The sequence below is a fragment of the Montipora foliosa genome, chromosome 7 (assembly GCF_036669935.1).
Source record: "Montipora foliosa isolate CH-2021 chromosome 7, ASM3666993v2, whole genome shotgun sequence".
Classification (NCBI taxonomy): Eukaryota; Metazoa; Cnidaria; class Anthozoa; order Scleractinia; family Acroporidae; genus Montipora; species Montipora foliosa.
This window is the reverse complement of record NC_090875.1, coordinates 18,123,881-18,141,055: the sequence shown is the minus strand read 5'-3', so window position 1 is coordinate 18,141,055 and position 17,175 is coordinate 18,123,881. Positions and strand designations below refer to the sequence as shown.

General features: G+C 40.1%; 1 protein-coding gene across 2 annotated transcripts; it reads right to left on the bottom strand.

The window, feature by feature from the left end:
• Window positions 1–723: 723 nt before the first annotated feature.
• On the bottom strand, window positions 724–16,189 carry LOC138010343 (uncharacterized). 2 transcript variants are annotated; one of them, XM_068857259.1, is made up of 7 exons: window positions 16,059–16,189; window positions 7,788–7,911; window positions 6,346–6,618; window positions 5,369–5,511; window positions 3,821–3,938; window positions 2,664–2,945; window positions 724–1,919 (listed from the first exon to the last, which is right to left on the bottom strand). In XM_068857259.1, the coding sequence occupies exons 1-7, from the start codon at window positions 16,186–16,188 to the stop codon at window positions 1,589–1,591; spliced, it is 1,401 nt and encodes a 466-aa protein (XP_068713360.1). In that variant the 5' UTR covers window position 16,189; the 3' UTR covers window positions 724–1,588. The 2 variants fall into 2 exon arrangements, with proteins under 2 accessions (XP_068713360.1, XP_068713361.1); XM_068857260.1 differs by lacking the exon at window positions 16,059–16,189 and adding an exon at window positions 11,607–11,876.
• Between the last annotated feature and the right edge of the window lie 986 nt (window positions 16,190–17,175).

Here is a 17,175-nt window from a genome sequence, read left to right as displayed (position 1 = left end):
TTGACACAGGTCCCTCTTGCATCTTAGGAATAAAGACGTTCAAAAACATGCAACAAGAACAGGGGAGTAAGGCTGGAGGAATGATGAGCACACTCGCCTTCCAACAATGTTGCCCGGGATCGATTCCCGGATTCAACGTCATATGTGGGTTGAGTTTGTCGGTTCTCTATTCCGAGAGGTTTTCCCCCGGGTATTCAAGTTTTCCCCTCTCTTCAAAAAACCAACATTTGATTTGATTTGTTCTGACGTCAGTTGATTTGAAGTCTCCACCCTTCAATGTTCATAATCCTGTGGGACGTAAAAGAACCCGCACACTTGTCGCAAAGAGTAGGGCATGTAGTTCCCGGTGTTGTGGTCTGTCTTCTGTGGTATATCATGGTTGGGAGGGTAAAAAGGGCGCACTTAATTTGGAGCCCCACTCTGTTGTGCGACCCCCACCACAGTTGTGATGAAAGTGGATAAATAAAAACAAAGTGATAATAATAAGTTGCAGTCTTCTTTTTGCTCTTCCTCTCTTAAATTAAGGAGAAGTGGTCTTTTTCCCAAAAGATTCAGAAAATTACTGAGTCAGTAGTTCTCCAGTGTAACATGCAATAAGAAAACCACATTACTAATGATGACTAAAACGTCCCAAAGTATTTGAGTTCATTCCCCTGTTAAAATACAGATTTATATTTCGTTTACAAATGAGTAAAATAAAAACGTTCTTAACTGACTCTCAGCTTCTTAAAATTCTGTTTAATCTCAGGCTGGCCTGATTTTTCTCATTACAAAAGGTTCTTTTAAAAAAAGATTGTACAGTATTTTAACTTTAAAGTTGGTGCCTAGATATAGCCAGCTTACACCTCATTCGTGCATGAGTGAAGCGATGCTGCTCATCGCGTGAAACCTGATTGGGGCCCTTCTGATGAGCATGCGCTCAGGCGTTTTTAACATGTTTTAACCTCAGATCTGTTACGAAAACACGTTATTTAGGTGTGATGGTCCTGTATACAGCCACAGTATTGGAAGTCATAATGATTATAAAACTTGAGCAGTCAAATTTTTTAGTTTAAACTAATCTTGCCCTCTGTAATGTACGGCTAAGTTGCGTGCATGGTGCGCATGATGTAATTTGGATATATTTTGATTTATAGGTCAACAACTCTGTGGAGCGTGTAGAATTGTCATTGACATGGCATCTTGCGACATCGTTCCCAGGACTTTTCCCCTCGCTTTGGGTTGGAAGGTCGTGGGGACGAGGGTGGTGCTTAGACAATCTCTTTTTGAATTTCAAATTAAATATTTTTAACGGTTATTCCTTACGTACGGCGAGACGACTGCTTTATTGAACCTGTCGCTAAAAAAACACGAAAGGTTTTTACCTATTTCAAGTGCTATAGTGTTTTTAAACATAAAGAGCTTTAAATAATATAAACTAATTTAATTAATAACAAGTTTCAACAATGTGTTAATAAACTGCTCGAAGACACCAGACCTTCGGCTATATTCGGCTTTCTGTTACTCTCGTGTTTCTCCGATTTGATCCAAGCGACCTGCGCAGGTAATGGGGACACAAGTGGGTAGTCTCGTACTGAGTCCATGAAAGTCAAGAAAATACTTCCACGATCAAAAAGAAAATGGCAAACGCTAAACATAACCAAGGCTTAGCGATAACAAACTGTCCTTTGTTCACTCTAGGGATCGCAGAACTTCTTGTATCCCGCTCGATAGGTTTCTCAGGTTTCTCGCCCTCAGATTCCGGCGGGATTCTTTCTTCCTTTTCTTCTAACTCAGCCGTGAAAGGAGGATCCGTAAATTGAAGGCAAAACGGGTTGAAGTTGTCGTAAATGAAATTGACTTCTTCCAGTAGTTCTGAAGTAACTGTGCACATCCTAAGGGTAGCATTCTTTGTGCAACTCTTCGCTTCCGCGTATTTACTGCAAGGAAAACGAAAGAGCTGAAGTTATTTTACCATTAGCAGATCAGTTTCAGACTGCCTTGAGCGCATCCTCGAGCGCGTAACACTTGAAGTGGTTCAGTTTTGCAATTTTAAAGTTGACTGTGAATAAAAGTACATTCAAAGTCATCTGTATTGTATTTTTGATTCCAACTCTACAACCCCTGTCCTCTAAGAAGTCTGCGATATTTTTGCCATCTTGGCATGTAATCAGATAAACGATAACTGCCTTAATTCGATGTCAAGACCATGGGAATAACTTTGCGAAACTTCAAAGTTTATTTAGCTGTTGATAATTGATCGTGAGTGTAGCTTAGTTGTTTCTAGTTTCCGTCGGGGATTTGGCATCGGTTTTGAGAAGCAAAGTGGAATATCCGCCGACTACATAAACGAACCCGCATTGTGATTGGCTCACTGGAATGTGCACCTCTGTTGTGATTAGCCAATTGTGGCAGAACAAGCCGTGCTCTAAGACCTCGATATGATATTAATAGCAGCTTAAGCACGCCACTTGTTTGAGCGACGGATAGAAACCGGAACTGTTCGCATGCCAGAATCCTGACAGTAGTCTCTCCCAGATTTTTAACCTAATCGTCTCTGAAAGTAAAAAGATACTTGGCAATGTAAATGTGGTAATGCCAAGACAACTTTAAAAGGAAAACTCTTAGTTCCGGTTTCCGTCCGTCGCTGAAAAACGTCGCAAATAAAGGCAATCCATACACACCGGCAAAGAGACTTGTCCGCTTTGTTTTCTTTGTACGTAGCAATGTAGCTGGACTCGCATGTCTCCTTTGCTTGAACGTAGTTCTTCTCACAGTGATTGTACCGAAGTCGTCGCGGATAGGAAAGCTTCAAATTGATACCATCGCAGAACATTTGCTCGTCATGAGATCGGCTGCTGGTAAACCATCTCTTGATATTTCTCATGTCGTAACTGGACACATTTTTGAAGCACTCAAAGGCGATGTTCTTTGAGCAAAGGTAATACTTGTTAAAAAAAGTTCGCCTGAAAATAGAACAAAGAACAATTTTTTTCTTATGGCCACCACTCTGGGATTTTGATTTGGATATATATTTCAAGGAATATTTGTTTTATATTTGTTTTATATTTGACTTTTGCTTTTGCCCTTAGTAGTTGCCATTCGAGTACCACTCAATTAAAGTTAAATTGAATATGTTGGTAAGGATGATTAACGAAGTCCTGGCTTTTTAAAAGTAAACAAAAGCTATTGCATGATCAGGTTCCGGTTGTTTAAGGGTCGGAGAAGTGAGTTCTCTACTCTGTGCCACTCTCTTGTGTTGGTAGTCTTTCAACAAATACGAGTGTAATTTGCACGGGTTGCAGGTCACGGGTCGCGGGTCCAAAAATAGAACGTTTTCGTAAAAATTCAACTTTTATCATTTTAACCTTAACCAAGAGCAAAAATTTTGCTGCTGTCGAACTTGACCAAGTTTCCTGGACCAGCGACATTCTCGTCACCAAAGCCTTGGATCGACCCAAGGCTCTGGGAAACTCTATGCAGGAGAACATGCGCCGTAGGGTTCTTATAGCCGAATATTGGCTATTCGAAACTTACGGCGCCTGCTCACTCCTCGCGCTAACATGAATGCACCAATTAGAGACGCTTTCGATTGTTCTTCACGAAAACCAATGAGAAGACACTTTGTTTCTGGGTTCCCCAGAGCTCTTCTCTCCCTCAGTCAAGAGAAGAGCTCTGGGGTCGAGATTGGGACCCGCGACAGTTGAAAAAACGGCACGCACACGCAGATACCGTCATCATTATGAAGGTCTCCGCGCCCCAATAAATATTTGCATGCTTCTCATTAATCGGCAGAGCTTACTTAAAAGTAAAACTTAACAGAGTATCTGTTTGTTCCAACCTGCAGGATGTTCTGGGTTCCTTCTGTAGGGTTTGCACGAAACTCGAAATGCATTCTCTTGTCTTGAGCGAGTATTCTCTTGCTGTGCATGCGCCGAATGGTTTGATAGCGTCCCTAACTGCAGCGACAAGAGAAAGAAATTCATGGATTAATTCATTGAGTCGAAGACCGTAGAGTGGTTTTCAATGGACCTCTTTAGCTTGTACATTTTGTTTTCCCATTTCAGACCACGTGATGTTACTCCACGAAACAGTTTCTTTCAAACGTCGTCTTATGCACGTGCACTTGTATGCAAAGCTTATGAAAAAACAAAAGGAAAACTCCCTTGGGAACATCACGTGGTCTGAAATGGGAAAACAAAACAAACAAGCTAAATAGGTCCATTGAGTGTCGAAAGTAATTAACAAATTGCTTTGGTGTATGATTAGGTCACTTAGTGATTGGTTCAAAGTTCTCGCGCCACTTTTTCAACCAATCAGAAGTGAAACCAAAACCAATCGTGGCTCGCGCGTGCACATTTTCCCGCGCTTTGTGTCGGCTACGTGTAATTACTTCGAACTTTGATTGGTTTACCGGATTGTCTCCGTCCTTTCTGATTGGCTAAAGTAATTACTTTGGTTTTGGTTTTACGACACTCAATTGAAAATCACTCTAAGAAACCCTTCAATGTACGTCTTAAAGGTCTGAAGTTCACAACCGGGAAGCACGTGGCGTATTTCCTTTTATTCTATAATTCAAGGGTTGGTATATATCTAGAGTTCATAAGCAGTTGGCTACATTCTCCATATCTCATCTCTGAGTTATAGTCTTAACTCGTGAAACGGCAGAGTGATGCTTGTTTTAGTTAGTAGCTTGATATCTTTAGGTAACAGATTGTGGCTCATCGGTTAGGGTGCTTGCCTTGAGATCTGGGAATCCCGGGTTCAAGACCCGTTCTGAACACTCATTGAATAGGCAATTTCCGAGTTCATGGCTGCTTCCTCTTCAAAACGAGTCTAAGTGCGAAGTGTTTGTGATGGTAATTAGTTCTACTTTACGTAGGAACGAAAACTTACTTTCATAAGAAAAACTTTGCGATTGGACTCGCTTTGAAGAGGAGGCAGACATGAACTCGGAAATGACCTATTTTTTCTTGGTAGTCCCTGGTTCAACTTCTCGGCTGCACTTGTAAATAGCCAACTGGTTTGCCTCCAGCTAGTTGGGATTCTTAACAGTTCTTTTTGCTGTTCCCTTCAGTCGTTTTGTTGATTGTGTTTCACTGGCCCAGAAAAGCCCCCTTGGGGAGTGGTCAGTTAAGTATGAATAGACCAGTTTCGTATTCTAACGGTTGGACTGGATCTAGCATGAAATGGAGGCTAATGCGGGCAAATTAATTTGCATTTGAAAAGATTTGCCTCCATTTCATGCTAGATCAAGTTCGAAAATGGTCTATTGCGTTGTATTGTACAGGCAAGAAGCGAACTAAAATAAAAAAGGTTTCTTCGATTCTCGTCCTCGTCGATGTCGTTGTTGCTTAAACTCCCGATCAATTTTGCAACGCCAACTGACCTGACTTTCTATTCGCGTCTTGACCTCCAAGGCAATGCGGATTGTGCGAGTCACGATACAACTCCATTGTTTTGTCCACTGTCCGAGATTTCTTGCATCTTTCGAGTGCTCGTGTGATGCATCTCTTAGCCTTCTTGAATTTCCTAGCATAAACAGAAAAATCAACGGGTATGTTAGTTTAAGAAAGGTTTTGTTAAACTAAGCTAAGCTCAGAAGATCCTAAACTCTAAAACCCCGTCCACACAAGCAATTGCAATTTTGTGACATTTTTAAGTGGCAAATAATTTCGATCTTGTAGATGGCGCAACATACAATTGTCGACACAATTGTCGACAATTCGCAATTAAGTAAGGTCAGCAATGTCTTTGGACAGCAGAGATATAAAACAAGGCAGGGTTGCCTAGTCGTTCTCAAGTGGTGCCCAAGGAATTTGCCATATTTTATGTGACGAGTCTTTTACACGGGCAAGTTTTCGTATTGGACAACTTTTATTTGTCGCATAAAAGCTAACCCGCCAGCTTTTCAGCAAATGCAGTTGTCACATGAAAATTGGAAGAAATTTCCTCGTCTATACGAGCAACTAAAAATTGTCACATATAAATCGCTCGTGTACTCCGGGCTTAAGCCTGCCAAATAAACTGGGAAATCCAGGGCGTTTACCATTTGCACGAACCATCCAGGTGGAAATTGTAAGTGTAAGTATTAAATGATGCAGCTTGTCTTAATAAAAGCTGGATAACGTACAAAATTTACTGGTGTAAACAGGAAAGCTAAAAAAGAACAGAATTAAGACATTGATTATGCCAATGCATCATAATTTCTGAAAAGTTCCAAATGGAATGGTCGGTACCATTTCATGTTCCAACCGGTTTTCCGTGTAAATGGTAAGTACCCCCAGTCTGAGGGTCAGCGGTGGTTTTGAAAAGTTATGTAGGTCAGTGCAACTCTGCTGATACAAGAAGAACATCCGCCCTTACCTGCACAAAGAGGGACTTCCTTTATCCTCCCTAAATGTCTTGTGAAATGATTGGGCACACTTTCTTGCCTTTTCAAGTGCTCGCACTGGACAGTCTTGCGACTTGAAATTCTTGAATGAATTCAACATCCCATCCGTGCAATAATAGCTCCCTTGTGCGATGAAGTCATCAGACCGCGCTTTCAGTAACTCCAGATTTTCAGTGTCGGTCTCGTTCTTGCATTTTTCGACGATGTTTTGGACGCACGGACTCAACGTTTTAGAGAAAAGATGCCTAAGACGATGTAATAATACGGTATCAACCCCATTGAAACACCTAATACAAGCTCCTATGATTCCTGTGTATTCTTCCTCTTAACCCCCGTCCTCACTAGCGACGCACTCTCATGCACAGACATATGTTAATTTATCAGCGTCTTTCTCAAGGAGCTCATTAAGGGGAGCCTTTATCTCCCATACTTGGCCTAGGAATCAACCCTTTCCGGAATAGATTTATTTATATAGAATGCCTCCCTTGGGAAATTCAGCAATCCAACTTCTGTAAAAGCCAATCAAAAGAAAGCTATCTCGGCGTCCAGAGAAATATGAAACCTGTTCCTAAAAATAAATTTACGCGGGAAAGGGTTGGCTCAAGGAATTATAATTGGTGAAGAAAGAGACCTCACTTGATGACCTCCTGTTTTCGCACATATATGCGCTGTGTAGAGCAGATCGTATGAACACGAGTGCATTTCCTACTTCGCGAGTTCTTAAACATTGCACAAGCAGTTGGAGCTTATGGTCCAGGGGCCCGTTCAGGGGCCCGTTTCTCGAAAGTCCCGAAAACTTTTCGGGCCCAAAAAGCCATTTGTGAATCTACTAACCGCTTTTTCAGTAAAGCCGATCTTTTAACATGCTTTCAAGGTACCAAAAGGCAAACTGACTTTGAAGTTTGACGACGTAAATCCTCTCCGTTCTTGAGATAGAGAGGGAATGGTGACAACCGAAAGTGGCCCGTAAAGTTTCGGGACTTTCGAGAAACGGGCCTCAGGTCCATAAACACGCAAAAAAAGAACGAGGCCAATATCCAGACATCTTGACCGAACAGGCTCGGTCAATAAAGGATTTATTATATGGGATGAAACACCAAAAAATGATCTTTGATCTTGCGGGACCAAGCGAGTAATCCCGAGCGAGCAAGACAGCTCCATCTTTTCCACTTGAGTAGCCAATCACAGCGCGGGATTTGGTTCATCTTGCCCGCTCGCGGAGCTAGTCATATAACAAATTAAGATCAAACGAACGTGCACAGTATCCCAACTTCAGTTTTTAGCTACAAAGCGTTGTATTAGTTTTTGCAAGGCGTTTCTGGTCCCGAAACAATACCATCTTGTTTCTCTTTTTTATCTTGAAGACGTATTTAAATACAAATTATTTTCTTTTGGAAAAAGTGACCTTTCATACCTGCAATCCTTATGTGGATTCTTTCTTAGGTCCTCATAAAAGTTGTTGATGCAACTTTTCGCAGCATCTTTAAATGTCTTCTGTGAGCAAGAAGACGCCGTTAACTCGCTCAAACAAGTCCCAACTGTAAAGAAAACCGAAGCAAGGATAAATTATATTCCTCAAAGGTTTCTTTGAGCAAATAGCTGCATAAGAAGTGGTTAGAATGGTTTTCTCGAACGACGCAAGGATATGCACTGGTAAGAGAGAGAGAAACAGTTAGTTGTTCAGAAATTAGTGTCTGCTATACATATTAAAATAAGAAAGGAAAGGAAAGGAAAGGAAATGAAATTTACCGAAGTGAGACTGGAGTTGACCCCACTGCTTTTCTTATGTAAATTATTACTAATTAGCATGACAACAACATCATTCACATCAGAAAAGGAGGGAAGTTTGTATCATAACAAAGTCAACACCAGCCTCACTTTCATTTAAAGGCCAGGTAACTAAGCACACAACTGTAAAGACGTCTATAGATGGTTTTCACCTGACGTCACAGCGGCCATGTTGGTGTACAGAACAATAGAGAAAAAAGTCTTTTGGGAATTTGACTCTATTATAATGCAAAACATGAGCCATAATTTGCTATTGTTTTGTACACCAACATGGCCGACTCGCCACGCGATTGAAAACCATCTATTTGGGACACTGTAAACTGAAATCAACAATTTGACACAAATCAAATCAAATGTTAGTTTTTGAGGAAAGAGGAAAATCGGAGTACCCGGAGAAAAACCTCACGGTGCAGAGTAGAGAACCAATAAACTCAACCCACATATGACGCCGAGTCTGAGAACTGAACCCAGGCCACATTGGTGTCACCGCTTTGCATCCCCTGATGCAATGCGCCCATGGAAAGGACTGGAAACTACTTCCTTGGCGACGGGGTAGGGTTCAAGCTTACGACCTCCGCAACGGATGCCCAACCCAATGGAAAAAGACGCTATATAAGATGAAAATCCTTACCCGTCAAAAGTTGAGAGTTTCGATGAAGCTGTTTCGTAAGTCAACAGAGAGTCAACGTGAGTTCATGAGGAAAATTGCGGCAAGGAGTCAGTTATAAGAGACCTTTAGCAACGAATTTTTGGGACAATACCGCGAACCGCAAACCTCGGTAAATCACGTGATCGTGTCCTTCCCGTCACGTTTGCAGTCTGCGGTTCGAGTTTCAACTTCAAGACACCCTTCTTGCCGTGATTGATTTACGGAAGCGTTTTACAGCCAGAGATCAATCAGACCTCCCGTTTGACCATATCAGTCATGTTGTTACATTTGTTTGCTATCTATTGGGAACAATTTTGAACATCAAATATAAGTTTTGGGAGAATTTGAACTGTTTGATTTGAGAGCAGTTGTAGCAATGAAAAATCCAAGATGGCGCCGCCGATGTGCAAAGCGCTTGCTAAAGTTCAAAATCGAGCTAACCTCTAACAGCAAACGACTAACCGCAAACCGCAGTTTGTGGTTTGCGATATATCCAGAAAACGTCGGTGTTAAAGGTCTCTATAAACTATCCATAACCATGAAACTTAATTTTTTCTCCTTTGGCATACCGAAAAATGGTTTTGGGGTATTTTTTCCGCAAACAACTTCTTATGTAGAAAAAAACGAGAAGAAAATTTCACGTCTGCGGCAAACGCAAAAATGCCTACTTTCACGTAGAAACTACAAGCGGCAGCTGGCAAACGGAGAAAATAGCGGGAAAATCATGGTCACGTGGTCACTTATGCCATTCGCGTTTCACGCAGAAGTGACGTTAAATCTCTCTATTGTCATTCGAATCCTACATAGGACTCCGATTTAGCCCGTCGCCAATTGCAAGCAACTAGTTTCTAATAAGTGTCTTTTGCCCTTACGTAAGCAAGAGCAACTTCGACGGCTTCTAGAAGGTTTTCTGATGATCCAACTTTACATTATCATAATTCCGAGTCATTTCGAGATAATTCAAAGTTGTTTGGGATGGTAAATTGTGAAGCAACTATCCAGCAATTAAACTGGTATAAGCGCCGAGGACGTTTAAGAAAAGTTACAGAATTTATCTTTGGTCGTGTTCTATTGGGGTCATCCGTTTCAACCGCAACCGGTTTAGGTTGCAAGCGGTTGAGGTTTTCCAATACATTGTAGAACACTGACTTTTCCAACCGTTTTCGGTTGAAACGCGGTAAGCCCTGGGAATAGTTATTACCAGACTTCTCAGCGTTGACAAGTTGAGGGAAAGCAACACGGAAGGAGCCCGCGGCCGACTTTAATGGCCCACGTAAACGACAGCGGTCGCTGCCAATGCTTTTTCAACCGTTTCAACCTAGTTTGATGCCGGTTGAAAAAGTTGATCAACCAAATCAACCGAAAACGGTTTTTTTTCGAATAGAACACTAAAAGACAACTAACCGACCCAACTAACTAAAAATGGTTGATGCGAGTCTTTTACATATTAACTCCAGAACAGAACAGCAAAGACCAGGAAGACAGACGAAAACAGCATATATACTGAAATGTACAAAACTTGAAAAATGCACGTGCAGGGCAAGTAGAGCCAGTGTTTTTGTTCATTAAAAGCTAATTGTTTTCCAACGTTTTCTTCCTCGTTGAAGTCTTCGTAACTTTAAGGTCCCTGCTAACTTAGATGCTAACTAAGATTCTAAGCAAAACATTAACTGATACTAGCAGTATTGCTGATGTCTTCAACAGTTATTTTGCCTCTATCGGAACAAATCGGTTTCTAGTAAATCGTTTCAGTAATTTTTAGATGCATTCGAGTGCAGTAGCTTTTATTTCGGTCTGTTACATCGGCCAAAATTGATGAAGAATCCGGAAATGTAAGTCAAACCGGCAAGGCAAATGCTTCAAATAGTATTCCAACTAAATCATTCAAACCCTCTCTGGCTGGTCTCCAATTTAATGAGAATAGCAAGTGATGAATATTAATTGAGCCTTGTGTGCTGAAACCGTGGCGCTCTTGCAACTAAACCCTCTCTGGCTGGTCTCCAATTCAAGGAAAATTACAAGTGATGAATATTAATTGAGCCTTATGTGCTGAAACCTCGCTGGAACCGTGACAATCTTGCAACGCCCTTACAAAAACCGCTTTTTCCAGCCGGAAAAAGGTCTTACAACTAATTTTTGGTCGTTTGGCAATGGCCATAATAAATATTACATTAACAAATTAATTATAAATCGGGAGCCCATTAAAAAGACACTCAGCGAACCATGTATAGTCGTTTTATCACAGAAATGTTTAAAATTTTTGGGCCATCGGATCAAGCTAAGTGATTATGTGTGTAGTTGACGAACAAACCGCTTTTGTGCGTCTTGGAAAGATATTTTGTCTAAACTCTTATCTCCCCATTAAAAGTTTGTATTTTGCTTATCTAAGATGCACAATAAGAAATTTTAAGATGTAAAATTTTCTGAAATTTAGCTAGGTCTCAGGATACTAAGGTGTCTGTAGGCCACCTCTTTCTTTCAAAATATGGAACTCGGTTAACAATAAGTCTTTAAGGGCTGTCGGCCTTGTGCAATCTCATCTGTGTTAATTTCGAGATAAATTATACTTAACTCTACTATGGTGAAGTTTATGAACTCGTGGACATAAATTACTTGGTGAAAAGGGAATATCAGTCGTCAATCACTAATCGATATTTGGCCGGCACTAAAACCACAGTTATTAATATTGCCACTGATTCGGCAGATAAATTACAATTACTGAACTTGCATGAGAACTTAATATTTCCAAAGGCTTACCTGAAAAAGGGATAGCACAAAAGTGGGAAAATTACTTACCAGCTGTGAAGAAAACAAGATATTGAAAGCCCTGCATTTTGAAGACGGATGCGTGGCTAGATGAACTGATCGAGTTCGCTCTTCTTCAGCTTTAGAGCGCGGTAATTTTGGGAAAAACCCTATCGTCATCAGCTATTTCAATCAGGACATTCACGGCATTATACACTCTGCATTAAACCCTTTATCAAAGCACAAAACATCCGACGACACGCCCAAACTGTGTTAAAGAGAGTTATCAAACACACGTGATAAAGGGATGTGTTTTGGCACGCAGGTCAAGATTTCAATAGCGTTATATTGCATCTCTTTCACAGCGCATCGCTCACTGGAGGGCATTGGGAAATATAAGTCTTTCCACCATCGTATCTATGTATTTGCTTTAAATTAAGAGTGAGGCATTCAGAATTTTTGCCTGAAACGAACGGTATTTCTGTTCTGCGAACTCTACCGAGGATCATGGCGGATTATTGAATTGATATGGTGAAAATATCAGAAAAATACACAGACAGCCGGCGTTAATTCGAGCGCTTGTAATACAAGTCGAGCTTGCAACATTGCTTTTTCAGTTAGGAAGCTCTGCCACTCAACAAGAGCTGGGATATTGAATAGACTCAGGTGAAATATTCACGCATATTCGCTTAATTATTTTTGTAAACAAGACAGTTAACTTTTTGACCCCAGTTAAATGAATGACGTTTGTATTTGTCGATAAATGGAGAAGTTTAATATAAAGCTCCCGCGACGGACAGGAACCGGGAGTGAACTGTTTCCTTTTAAACTTCCCTTGACACTGCGACATTTATATTTCTGAGTATCTTTGATTGGTACAAAAATCTGAGAGAAACGAGACTGTCACCGGCAAGCAAAATGTTCATTTCCGGTTTACATCCAGCGCAAGCTCGCGAAGTTTTAGCCACAGACACTGAAAGCAAAACTGAGCTGTGTTCTTTTTGACTTGTCTTGAAACTACTACATTTATATTGCGAAATATCATTTCCTGATTAGGGGCGATTGATTTTAAAATCTGAGATAGACCACTGGCAGACGGAATGCTCACTTCCGGTTTCCTTCCTTTGTTCAAAGCCCCCTATATTAGGGGGGCTTAAGTATATGCGTTTTTGAGATGCGGACGGCAACCGAAAGAGAAAATGTCCCCCAGATTTTTATACTTATCATCTCTAATGGGACAAAAGATACTTGGCAATGTAAATGTGGTTGTGTGAAGACAAGTTAGGAGGGAAAACAGCTCACTTGTGGTTACCGGTCTCAAAATAGGCCCCCTTAGCAATAACCCCTAATAATAACTCCGGAATACTCGGAAAAATCTGTAAGCTCCCATGAGGTGATTTGCAACGAGCTGATGAGTGAGCTGTTGTTTCGTCGAAAAATTTGGCGACTGCGAAGCGACGAGCAAACCGCCTAAGAATCGACCAAAGACCCTTTGATTTTTTATTCACATATTTTAAAACAGAACTTCAGGAGACTCGAAAGAGCTTAGGGAAATAATTAGCTTTGCTTCTTGTATTGTTTGTAAATACAGATTCAATCAAACGTTTTTTCTATACATGTATTTAGTTCAACAACATCTTTACGCAGCTGGTGTGATGCCAGACTCCTACGCTCTTAAGGATTCGTCACGCGTGGCAAATCCCTAAAAGAGCATCTGCGTGGGAAGCTTCTTTGTCGACTGTGCACTTCAAAAATTCTGCACATTGGGAAAAATAAGTCTTTGTCACCATCGTATCTATTTATTTGCATTAAATTAAAATTGATATGAATATTTCCAGTGAGGCATTCAGAGTTTTTGCCTGAAACGAACGATATTTCTGTTCTTCGAACCATACGCAGTCGGCTGAATCGAGGATACCGATTATTAAATTGATATGGTGAAAAAATATCAGAAAAATACACAGACAGTAGGCGTTTGCATTCGTATAACAAGTCGAGCTTGCAACCTCGCTTTTTCAGTTAAGAAGCTCTGCCACTCAACAAGACCTGGGATATTGAATAGACTCTGGTGACATAATTCATGCATATTCGCTTAATTATTGTAAACAACACAGTTAAGTTTGGTCCATAAATGGGGAAGTTAAATATAAACCTCCCCCCTCGGACGGGAACCGGAAGTAAACGGTTTCCTTTTTCTGAGTGTCTTTTATTGGTATAAAAATCTGAGAGAGACTAGTCTGTCCCAGCAAGCGAAATGTTCACTTTCGGTTTACGTTTAGTGGAAAAACTGGAGCGTTTTAGCCACGCACACAGAGACTGGTAGTGAGCTGTTTTCTTTTTGACTTGTCTTGACACTGTTACATTTATATTGCGAAATATCGTTTCCTAATTAGGGACGATTGGTTTAAAAATCTGGGCCAGACCACTGGCAAATAAATACCCACTTCCGGTTTCCGTCCGCTCAACCAGAAGTCAGCTGTTTTCACTTTTAATTATTTAACTTGTTTTCACACAACCGCATTTACATTGCTAAGTATATTTTTTTCTATTAGAGATGATTAGTATAAAAATCTGGGAGACTTTTTCCGAGTATGCCGGAGTTATTGTTAGAGAGCTTAAGCAAGCGCATTTTTGAGATGCCGACGGCAACCGGAACCCTTCTAACTTGCCTTCACACAACCACATTTTCATTGCTAAGTATATTTTCTCCATTAGAGATGATCAGTATTAAAAATCTAGGAGACACCACTGTCCTGGCCCACGAAATGTTCTCTTTCGGTTGTCGTCCGAGTCTCGAAAAACGTGCGTAGATATTTGATCTGTTGTTTCGTCCAAAAACCAGAATCGACCAAAGACTTTTTGATTTTTTACTCACATATTTTAAAACTGAACTTCAGGAGACTCGAAAGAGCTTAGGTAAATAATTAGCTCTGCTTCTTGTTTTCTTTGTTAATACAAATCCAAACTTTTTTTCTGCATACAACTATTTAATTCAACAACATCGTAACGCCGCTAGCGTGCTGCCAGACTGCTTTACCGCTTCTGTACAGAAAATGACGTCAAATGACGTCAAAGTTTCGAAACCGGAAACTTGTGGTTTTCATACTGACGTCAATCATGTAATAAAATACAAAAATAACCACAATGATGTCTTTGCAGAAATATTTTCTGGGAGATCTTAAAAGTCATTCTACGCTGTTGTTATTATCAAGATCTTCCTTTATTTTCTTAATGTTTACTAATTAGTATAAATCATTGATTGTGAGTAAAGGTTGTCAGTGACTTGAAATGCCTTGCTTTTACTTAATTAAAGACGTTTTGTCAAATTCTTGAGACTTTTTTAAATGACTCTATATTTTAGCACGTGGTTTAAAATTGTGTCTTTCACGGGTATCAAAGCTTAAAAAATTAGAGTCCTGTTATATTGATTAAGGTGGGTTATTGCGAACTTATCCGTTTAGTTGTAATGAGTGGATGATCCTGTTTCTTAACTCAACATCGGAAATCATCTCTTTTGTTGACTTTGAAATCCAGATAGAAGGGAAATTTGCATGCAAACAGGAAATATTTTGGGGGCTGAGGTTATTTAACGATGCTATTTTCTTCGCTATTTGAGCCTGAAAACGTTGTTAAATGTTCTACTAAAGTTGTTTGGTATGGTAAAGTTCTACGACAAACTGAGTGAGTTCTCCGGTGTATCATGCAATAAGAAAACCACATTGTTAATGATAGAAAACAACGTCCCAAAGCACTCGAGTTTCATTGTCCTGTTAGATTTACATTTTTTTACAAACGAGTAAAATATGACGTTCTTAACTGACTCTCACCCAGGGTACGTTCTTAGTAGATGTTCTTAAAATTCTGTTTAGTCTCAGCCTGATCTTTCTTATACAAAAGCTTCTTAAAACAAAAGAGTATATTTTAACTTTAAATTATAGCGGGAGGATATAATTAACAAACCTATTAAAACACAAGTGTCATGTAGAGAAGTGGTAAATGGCCGCTGAATCACGCAAATTTGAATTATAATCGCGGAAGGTGTTTTTTGTCATATATTTTGCCATACAATTTTGTTGATCTCTTCGCATTCGCCCTTGACCCGTTTAGACACTACGGCATACTAGAGGAGGACGTACAAGGTTCAATTTCTGCGAGAAGATCTCAAAATTCGACGAGATGAATACTAAGTGTTATCAATGCAAAAGATATTGAACGCCAAATATGATTTAAATTATATTAACCACGATAGCTAAGTCGACTATTATGTTTGGATTACACGACTTTTAGAAGCAATGAGATTATAACAGAAATGAGTTTCATCATTTAGTTGCTTATTTTAAAACGAGTAAAAGCAACAATAGGAACTAAATAAAAAACACCTTCGGTGTACCTGTCGGTGTTTTTAAGGAGTCAAGAAGCCTGCCGGTGTACAAAAAAATAGAATGGTAAAAAGATTAATTTTCACGATGGACAAAACCGTGTGAAAAACGTCTTTGTACTCACCGAACAAGAAAACTAGTAATATCTTCGCGATCGTCATGCTAACAACTGTACTGTGTCGACGAAACCAGTTTGAATGGCTTCGAATTCTGTGCTGATCGAGCTTAAAAAAGTTAGTCAGGGAAATTCCCATGCTTCAGATTCTATTTTGATCTACTGAATTGCGCTGAAAGCTCCTGATTCGAAATTTCCTGTTATGAATTTCTTTCTTTTTCTTTCTTTTCTTTCTCTTTTTTTTTTTTTGATTACCTGGTAATTTTCAACGATTATTCTCGTACACGGGAAACGGACCCTGATAACAAAAAAGATCGTGCGGACTTGAAAAGATCACGTACTCTCAGGTAAAACCGAATGGACATTGATTATTTAAACGTTGTCATCTTCAAACAACTTACATGTTCCAAAACTCCAAAACTCAATTAATAGGAGCGTGTTACGTTTGACACAGGTCCCTCTTGCATCTTAGGAATAAAGACGTTCAAAAACATGCAACAAGAACAGGGGAGTAAGGCTGGAGGAATGATGAGCACACTCGCCTTCCAACAATGTTGCCCGGGATCGATTCCCGGATTCAACGTCATATGTGGGTTGAGTTTGTCGGTTCTCTATTCCGAGAGGTTTTCCCCCGGGTATTCAAGTTTTCCCCTCTCTTCAAAAAACCAACATTTGATTTGATTTGTTCTGACGTCAGTTGATTTGAAGTCTCCACCCTTCAATGTTCATAATCCTGTGGGACGTAAAAGAACCCGCACACTTGTCGCAAAGAGTAGGGCATGTAGTTCCCGGTGTTGTGGTCTGTCTTCTGTGGTATATCATGGTTGGGAGGGTAAAAAGGGCGCACTTAATTTGGAGCCCCACTCTGTTGTGCGACCCCCACCACAGTTGTGATGAAAGTGGATAAATAAAAACAAAGTGATAATAATAAGTTGCAGTCTTCTTTTTGCTCTTCCTCTCTTAAATTAAGGAGAAGTGGTCTTTTTCCCAAAAGATTCAGAAAATTACTGAGTCAGTAGTTCTCCAGTGTAACATGCAATAAGAAAACCACATTACTAATGATGACTAAAACGTCCCAAAGTATTTGAGTTCATTCCCCTGTTAAAATACAGATTTATATTTCGTT